Raw genomic sequence first — 9063 nt, 5'->3', positions numbered from 1 at the left:
TTGTTCTTGTTGAGCTTCTTGAGGTCCTCGGCGGAGCGGAAGGGCATCTCAATGTTCTTGGCCTTGTCGCAATCGTGAGCGTCACCGAGAATGGCAACGGTCATCTTGGGGCGGGGGATGTTGGGCAGCTTGATGGTTCCCGAGAAACGCTTGTCACGCTGGGGATCGTAGTTCTTGAGACCGATCTGGAGCTCGACGGTCTCGACGAACTTGCGCTTCTGCTCGCCGGTCGAGGCGCTGAGGAGGGTCTTGACCTCCTCACGGACTGCTGCTACTTGAATCTTGCTTCCGCTATAAACAGGACAATTAAGAGGGTGAGAGGGTGCGTGGTAGAGATGCGGGCAGAGCGTTAGTGCGTGTATGCTGCTTGATTTATAGCATAAACAGACGCAGCGTGGCCTGTGCGTCTGTGTCTTTGTTTGTGGGCGTAGCGGCGCTCATTGCAACGCAAGCAATGCGAGCAGAGGGAGGCAGCCTCAAGCCTGCTAATTCAAGCAAGGACATGGGCCAGGGCCAGAACAAAAGCTATGATGCGCCCTGCCAGCAGCAGCGGCAGTACTGGGTTCAAAGCCATATTCTGGCTCGGTTTCCTCCGTCACAAACAAGGCTGGCAACTTGGCGCTGCCTCTGTTCGCACAAGCCCAACTTTGCCAATTCCGAATTCCGAATTTTCAATTACAGAAATTCGAATTTGGCGCAATTCGTGGCTGCTGTTCCGCACTGGATGCCGTGGTTCCGGCTCACGGATGCGGTGTATCGTCCGCTTGTGAGCGATGCGTACCTCATTTTGGATGGATTCGATAATGGTGACTTTACAGAGAAAGAAACGGATTCAGCCCTTGGCTGGATGCAATCGCGGATTTGGCTGAGCAGGCAGACAAAACAAAGAAAATAGACAGGCCAGCAAACAGGTATTCCAAATCACGTGTAAAGGGTTTGGGCCAATCGCAGCGTGAGCGTAAATAAGCACAAGGCTCACGAAAACGCCCTTTATTTTTTCTTCCTGGGCGCAGCATAGCACTGCTCAGCTCAGCTCAGCTTTGGCGTCGCTGTCGTTCATTGCTGCTGCCATTTGCTGTGCTTTCCATTTTGGCTCTTGCATTCGCACACTCCACATTTTAGCACGCTCAATTCGTAACAATGCACTTTTGTCCGTCGTGCTCAAACTTGCTTCTGGTCGAGAACGGCGTCGGACAGAACGGCGAGACCTGCCTGGTGTGCCAGACGTGCCCGTACATGTTCCCTATCTCAAAGCCGTTTATCTCACGCACGATTCTTAAGCGCAAAGAGGTCGACGACGTGCTGGGCGGCGAGGAGGAGTGGGCTAACGTAGACTCTATCGAGATTTCGTGTCCAAAGTGCCTCCACGAGCGCGCATACTTTAAGCAAATCCAGATGCGGTCGGCCGATGAGCCGATGACTGTGTTTTTCCGCTGCTGCAGCATGTCGTGCAACTTCAACTGGAAGGAGAACTAAGAATAGGACGGGAACTGGGACTGGGACTGGGACTGGGTGGATAGTGCTTTTTTTTGCAGGATCCTGAGTATCTTTTTGTCTTGTTTTTGAATAAAATTCAGTGTAAATATTACGCGGGATGCCACAACAAATTTTATTGCATGGAACTCGACCTTTTAGTGGAATTGCGGGGAATATTATTTGGCAGCATGGGCATGGGCTAAAATAGTATCGGATTTACATGCGTGCGTCTTCATCGCCCGCCAATTCTAAACTAACAGTTTGCAAAAAAAAACTGTAAACGAGTGCGATAATAGAGATCTTCATTGCTTCGTTGTTTTAGAGTACTTGCAGGGTCTAGCGGACAAATAACGGATAATGGCTGTGGACAACTATAACGATGATCTCGATGTTAAAACTTTCCGATCTAAAAGCAACTCCAGCGACGCCACCGCTGCTAAGGATGTCGACTACCTGCTTCCTTTTGTCGAGCCGTATAAAGACATGCTCGGCAGTGTGAAGTCGCCATTCTTTGCTCTGAGATATTTGGTTCGACTGAAAAACGGCACAACCTTTATTCTGTTCGGGCTGACCTGCATTTGGGTCTCGTCTTACGTACTCAGCCTTCGTGGCGGAGACCTCCTGCTTATCAACAACAATCTCGGACTTCTCGGAGCCGAAATCATAGTGTCCGTTCTCTCGCTGACGGCCATGGTGACCATACTGTACATGCGCAAGCTGAGGCGAACGATGCGGCGAAGCATGGCAGTCCTCATACTGGTCATCTTCGCGGCACTGTATCTGTACGACCATGGCGAACGATTCGAGCAACATGGATTCTACAACCTGCTGATATTCCTGCTGATATTCATCCCGCTCAACGCTGTCATTGTGACGGTGTACATCCTGTTCATGACGATCCCAAACTTTATCGTGATCCTGTTTGTCTCTCTCATTGTCATGGCATGTGGCGGTACAGTGGTCCTGCACCACTACATACGCGTCTTTGACCAGGGCATGTTTGGCCAGCTGGAGAACATCCCGGGCGAATGCAGGTGGCAGGGGAGAAACTACCCACTTGTAGATTTGCTGCCGGCCGGTACGCAGAACTTCTGGGCCGGCAGCATGAACTGCAAGGCCAACGCGGATCACATAACGGCCCATTTCGATGACAATGGTATCCTGAGCGCCAGCTGCACAGCAGATATGCCCATTTACGTGGATATACTGCCCGATACACGGGCGTGGCCGCTGAAGGACAAGTCCAAGTGGCAGGTCTTCAACCACCGCGTACTGGGCGACATGGAGCGGAAAACGTATGTCAAGCCGCTGTTTGTCGAGGAGGGCACCCAGGCAGTCATTGTGCGCTGTGGATCGGAGAGCAAGATCGTGACTAGGGTCAGCCCGCATCCATCGCATCTTCCCAGCTACGTTCCGCCAGCAGACACCGATACGCGGCAGCCCACAACAAACGAGACCACTGTGAGTGTGGCGGGGAAGCGTCCAAATGTTATATTCCTCTTTGTCGACGCCATGTCCCATCGGCAGTTCTACCGGCGGCTGAAAAAGACAGCAAAGGTGCTTCCAACACTGCACCAGCCGGGAAAGGCAGAGCTGACCGAGCTGTACCGGTATCACTCACTAGGCGTGAGTACCGATAACAGCACAAAGGCGATGTATCTGGGCGAAATATTTCCGCAGAAGGAGAAGCCCCTGCCAATCTGGGCGTACTTCCGCGACCGCGGGTATATAACAGCGCGTGTCGAGACATCGTGCGAGGACTGGGCAAAAACATACACGGGCAATTACTACCCCAGCCAAAAGTACTCCGTGGGCGAGCGCAGTCTGGACTACGAGCTGTCCTCGCCGTTCTGCATGCCCGAGTTCTATCCGTCGTCGGGCAACGCCTTTGGCAACTTTAAGGGACCGTTTTCGATCGTCGCACGGTGCCTATACGGGAAGCACGTGCACGAGTACGGGTTTGAATACGTGGACCAGCTGCGGAAGGAGCTCCGGTCTGTGGCAGAGGGCGAGCGGCGGCCGTATCTCATGATGCTCAATCTGATGGAGGGCCACGAGGGCACAGGCGAGGTGCTGCGCACGCTGGACAACCGGCTGTCGCAGTTCCTCACGGACCTGCGCGAAAGTGGCGAGCTGGAGGACACAGCGCTGTTCCTGGTGTCAGACCATGGGCTGCACATGGGCTTGAACTTTGCGTTTCTGAACAGCGGGCAGATCGAGCACAAGAACCCGTTCTTTTCCATGGTATTGCCGCACTGGCTACGCGCGCAGGTGGACAAGCAGGGCAATAGCGGGCTGTCGCTGAACGAGCAGCGATTGACGACGCCGATGGAGACGCACTTTGCGCTGAAAACACTGGCCAACTGGCCGGCATACGATGGGGCTGACTTTGCCCGCTCATTATTCACGGCAGTGCCTGCCGGGCGCACGTGCGAGCAAGCGGGGATCGGAGCAAACTTTTGCATGTGCCGTAATTAGAAATGTATATTGAACCGCTTATTAAAATGTGTTTAATTCTTCAAGCTTTGTTTTTCAGCGTATGACTTTGGCGCTTGGAGGCCGACGCGCCGGGCAGTCCGCTCAATCAGGTTACCCTCGGTTGACTTTGGGTTAAACTCGGCCAGAAGATCCTTGTACTTGCGATTGTTGAACAGATAGGTGAGGGCGTCCTGGGAGTGGTGGTGGCCGCTGCTGTCTGTGCTTGCGCTCTGCCACTGCTGGCGCAGCTGGGCCGCCCAGGTGCGATCGCCATTGACGCGGGTGAACTGGCGGTTGATCTCGCGCAGCAGGTGGCGATATGTGTGCAGCGGATTCGCAGACATGAGTAGTAGCAAAAAAGCAGTAATTTAGGGGTTGTGTGCGTGCGGGGTGGAATATAGTCGAAGTTGAGGCGTTTAATTTGAAACGCACCGCGCGGTGCGCCAACCAAAGCTGAGTGGCTCGGAGATAAGGCGGGCCAATGGGTATGGGAATATCAGAAATTTTAGAGTTTTTTATTCAGTTGATCTTTTTCCAGTTCAGAATTCAGAATTCAGGGTTTAAGGTCTGATGATTCGATGACTCGATTCAAGGACCTGGTGTTGAATGGAAAAGGTGGCCTGATGATGTTTGCCTGTCATGCGCATGGAAGGTGGCTCGCACAAATGCAAGCTAAATGGTACGGTCAAAGCTGCTTTATTGCGACGTCGCCCTTTCTTTCTACAAAATATAAAAATAAATTGTCGTACGATTAAAACCCCATATATTTCAGTTAATACAAAACCACATGGCACAGCATCGAGCAGCGGCGCCATCATCATCATCATCATCATCATCCTCATCCTCCTCCTCCTTCGATGGCAGGCGGCGGAGCGGGCGAGCACAGAATGCGGCCGGGGTTGGCAGGTGGAGTGCGGTGCGGATATTCAAGGCCCTGCTTTTCGCAGCGCTGACGATCGGGCTCTTGTCTCTTGCTCGCAATTTTTACTTTACAAAACAACCAATGCACTCGATTCTCAAACAAGCTACAAAGGCAGCAAGCAGCAGCCATACAGCAGCGCAGGCGGGCATTGTCATAGTCGGAGGCGGGCTGGCCGGACTTGCAGCTGCCGTAGAGGCGCTGCAGCGGACGCAGGGCTCGGGCGTGACAGTGGCTCTCCTTGAAAAGGAGGCGCGCACCGGAGGCAACTCGGCCAAGGCGTCTTCGGGCATCAACGGCGCCGGCACGCAAACGCAGCGCAAACTGGGCATCAACGACACGGTGGCAGCGCTCGAAGCTGACACGCTGCGGTCGGCGCGCGGCGAGGGCTCAAGTGTGCTTGCAGAGCGGCTAGCGCAGGATAGTGCGGGCGCCGTCGAGTGGCTGCAGACCCAGTTTGCGCTGGACCTTGACGTGGTTGCGCAACTGGGCGGCCACAGCGTGGCGCGCACACACCGGCGGCCCGACACGCCCGACGGCCGGCCGCAGCCCGTCGGCTGGGGCATTGTCAGCACACTGGCAAAGCACCTGGCCGACGAGCCGCGGTTCCGGCTGATGGCCGGCGCGCGCGTGACAACGCTCGAGCTGGACGGGGCGCGCATAAGCGGCGTCACGTACGAGCAGGACGGCGCTACGCAGCAGCTTGATGCTCGTGCCGTGGTGCTGGCCACCGGCGGGTTTGGGGGCGGCGGCGAGTGGCTCAAGCGCTACGCGCCGCAGCTGGAAGCGCTGCCGGCCACTAACGGCGCATTTGCCACAGGCGACGGGCTGCAGCTGGCCACGGCGGTTGGCGCGGCGCTTGTTGGCATGGAGCGGGTGCAGGTGCATCCCACGGGATTTGTGCGCGCCAGCGAGCCCGTGGCACACACAAAGTTTCTTGCGGCCGAGGCCCTGCGTGGCGCTGGCGCGCTGCTGCTGGACGCGCGTGGCCGCCGCTTTGTCAACGAGCTGGCAACGCGCGACGTTGTGACCAGCGCCATTAACGACGCGTGCGGATCGCCGAACACCCGCGCCACACATGCCGGCGCTGAGGACCCCGGGCTTCCAGCAGCCTTTCTGCTGCTGTCTCAGGCTGCCGCCGATGCCTTTGGCCATGGCGCGCTGGGCTTCTACGAGAAGATGGGGCTTGTGTACAGTGCCGCCGGTCTGGGCGCGTTGGCCGCTGCCCTGCGCATGCCGCGCGCTGCCCTCGAGCATTCGCTCCGCGCCCACGACGACATCCGCAATGCTAACAGCGTCGATGATTTTGGCAAGCGCGTGTTTCCGCAGCCGGCGCTCAACGCGGATGCCGCCGCGCCGTACTTCTGGGCTGTCGTCACGCCCAGCATCCACTACACCATGGGCGGCCTGCGCTTTGATGAGCATGCGCACGTGCTGCGCGCCACCGACGGCGCGCCTATTCCCGGGCTGCTGGCGGCAGGCGAGGTGACCGGCGGTCTGCATGGCGCCAACCGCCTGGCCGGCAACTCGCTGCTCGAGTGCGTTGTCTTTGGCCGCGAGGCCGGTCGCCAGGCCGCGATGCTGGCGTTGGCGTGACGTGACATGGCTTGTGCAAGCTGATTTAATTTGATTGACGTTCAATATTATTTGGACCTTCCCGCAATTCACATGGTTGATTATACGCTGTGACTTTAGATTTCCCCGCATTTCCTTTAATCAAAGCCACTTTGTGGAGCAATTGGGCGGAAATATTGAGTGCCGCTTTGCCAGCCTATTGGTGCTTTTGCGCACACCATGGCATCATCGCGCATATTTCGCTATACTGGTGAGCAAGCCAGCCAGCAGCTACACAAGATTGTGCTATGTGTGTATATTATACACGCAGCTTGTGCTACGCTCAAATTCAAACAGCCTTGAAATAAACCAAATTCAATTCAGTTGTTTGGGTTAGTTCTGTATTTGTGTAAATATATTTCGTCTCATTATTTACATACCTTGTATTATTATTTTTTACTCTCTCCAAAGCAAATGGACAAACACCTTCCAACATCCCCGGATAAGAACACACAGCTCGCGCACGACCGCCAGCGCGACTACCGCTCCTCGCGCCGGCCCTCGCTCACCGCATCGTGGTCAGAGGCCGAACTGAACAACTGCGACATTGACGACAGCTCTCAAGAAAACCGGTCATCAGGTCTGCCCATCCAGGAGAACGGCTCGCTCAAGGTGTGCCAGGGGCAGTTAAAGGTTCCTAACTCGCCGCTGCCTCCTCCGCCAATGCCTATGGCCTCGCTATCACCGCCAAGATCTGTGCCGCCGATACCAAAGCCAGACGTTGCTATGCCTCCGCCAGCTGCCCAGCCCGATGTTGATGCCTTCCACCCACAGAACCCCATGGAGGGAACATTTGGGCTGCAAGACGACGAACCGCTGATGACGAGGCACTCCTTTCGCCAGGGCCCCGGTTCCAAGGCCGCCCCACAGCGCGCGCACCACCCTAGTTTCCACGATGACTCGTGCAACTTACCACCCCAAATAGTGCCAATATCGCACCGGCCGTCTGCTATTGCGGCTGCCACCACATCCAAGCCATTACCGCCGCCGTCGCTGCAACCGCGCCCGGTACCTACTGATTCCCAAATACATGCGCACTTTGAAGAGCCCAGGGGCAGCGACGAAAGCAGCCCCAGTCTGCGTGCGATCGAGCGCCATATGGCCTCTAGAGCCCAGACCACGCCGCCCGAAAATGTGCGCAAAGTGGCAATCAGCGGTGCGCGCGATAGCTCCTCTTCCAAGACGCTCAGCGGCAGCGTCATGAACTTTCGCGACCTAGGCGCCAGTGTCATCAAACTGGGCCTCAAGCTGCACAAGGACCGCACTAAGGCCGAGTCCGAGGGCCCCCTACCCGGCGTTGTCTTTCGCTCGGCTGAGTTGGGATCTGCTTGTGAGCACGATATCAAGATGCTCTTTTCTAGCTATGGAATCCGAACGATCATTGATCTGCGCTCCGAACTCGAGGCCCGCGCCAGCGACATCATCATGCACCACTACCCGGCGTCCATCCAGCCCACCGCTGACCAAAGCCTGGAGAAGCTGATGAAGTTGCGCGCAGTGCAAATGCGTAACACCATTGTCGAGGTTGCTGCTCACGACTACGAGTCGGCCGCCAGACCCTGGGAAAAGATTGGCGAGTCGCAGCACAGCTGGTCGCACAGGAACTCATTGCGGTACACGCGGTCTATCGGAGATCCCAATAAGGATGCCCTGGCGCGCGCCCTAGCACACCTGTACGACAAGGACACCGGGCCCGCGGACACCCAGAACATCTCCTCCAAAACGCCCTACGTGCCACAAGAGTTTCCCGAGTACGGGGATGGGCGCTGCAGAAGTAGCGTAATGGAGCATATGGATCAACCAGATAATAGCGTTGCTGCTGCTGCTGCTGCTGCTGCCAGCAACACGGCGGCTGACGATTTTGGATACACATCCGGTGGCCAGCCCGAATCCGACAGTGCCACCACTGCTTCAACAAGCATCAATCCCGATACCCCGCAGCCCCGCATCGCGCAGACGGCGATGGACTGGGGGAACGAAACGATGGAATCGCTGCGATCGTACTGGGACCAGGAGTGGCTGAACAACGGCGTGGTCATAAATAGTGCCGGGCAGCAGTCCAAGCAACAGCCCGATGAGCAGCCCCAGAAACAGTCCGACGAGAAGCCTGAGCAACAGTTTAACGAGCAGCCCGAGCAACAGCCCAAACGACCAGAGGCGCCAATTAGACAGCGCAGCGATTCTAGTAGCTCAAACTCGTCGGATGACTCCTTTTATCGAAACTCGGCGGCCGACGCCCAGCGCGACGCTGCTTCGCAATTCGGCCTGCGCCCCGTGGAGGCCGCTGTGCCGGCTGTCCCTGCCGCTCACTTGGGCAATCCGATGCCGCAGCACACTGCCATTGATAATACCATCGACAACAGAGTACCATTGCCACACGCGCAGCATGAAGAGAGCGCAGTGTCGCCGCTGACCCCTGCCTCTTCTACCTCGACCAGAGGCTTAGTCGTCACGAACAAGTTTGATGGTAACCGCCGGCGGTACCGCTGCAACGTCATTGGCGAGAACTACTGCAAAAAGTGTGTTTGGGCCAATACCCCATGGTCGACGCGCATCAAGGTCATTTTGCGCTTTGC

The 9063-nt window shown here is 56.4% G+C and overlaps 3 protein-coding genes across 3 annotated transcripts; 1 reads left to right on the top strand and 2 right to left on the bottom strand.

The window, feature by feature from the left end:
- Window positions 1-963, bottom strand: BX661DRAFT_88750 (ribosomal protein L1-like protein; the record flags this gene model as incomplete). Its single annotated transcript, XM_051539556.1, has 2 exons — window positions 782-963; window positions 1-291 (listed from the first exon to the last, which is right to left on the bottom strand). Coding segments are annotated over exons 1-2 (296 nt in total), but the record flags the coding sequence as incomplete, so codon positions are not given.
- BX661DRAFT_190353 (uncharacterized protein) lies at window positions 813-1607 on the top strand. The gene has a single exon (XM_051537642.1). It carries the CDS (start codon window positions 1141-1143, stop codon window positions 1474-1476), a length of 336 nt encoding a protein of 111 aa, XP_051388510.1. The 5' UTR covers window positions 813-1140; the 3' UTR covers window positions 1477-1607.
- A 2335-nt stretch (window positions 1608-3942) lies between these two features.
- On the bottom strand, window positions 3943-4463 carry BX661DRAFT_190351 (uncharacterized protein). The gene has a single exon (XM_051537641.1). It carries the CDS (start codon window positions 4296-4298, stop codon window positions 3987-3989), a length of 312 nt encoding a protein of 103 aa, XP_051388509.1. The 5' UTR covers window positions 4299-4463; the 3' UTR covers window positions 3943-3986.
- Window positions 4464-9063: the final 4600 nt, after the last annotated feature.

This window comes from Kickxella alabastrina (assembly GCF_025024165.1).
Source record: "Kickxella alabastrina strain RSA 675 chromosome Unknown BX661scaffold_65, whole genome shotgun sequence".
In the NCBI taxonomy this organism is placed as follows: domain Eukaryota; kingdom Fungi; phylum Kickxellomycota; class Kickxellomycetes; order Kickxellales; family Kickxellaceae; genus Kickxella; species Kickxella alabastrina.
Note: the sequence above shows the minus strand (reverse complement) of the source record. Positions and strands in the feature narration are given on the sequence as shown.

What these genes read in the sequence shown, in the direction of transcription:
- BX661DRAFT_190351 (XM_051537641.1), bottom strand. Translation starts at nt 4,298, where the DNA reads ATGTCTGCGAATCCGCTGCACACATATCGCCACCTGCTGCGCGAGATC.
- BX661DRAFT_190353 (XM_051537642.1), top strand. Translation starts at nt 1,141, where the DNA reads ATGCACTTTTGTCCGTCGTGCTCAAACTTGCTTCTGGTCGAGAACGGC.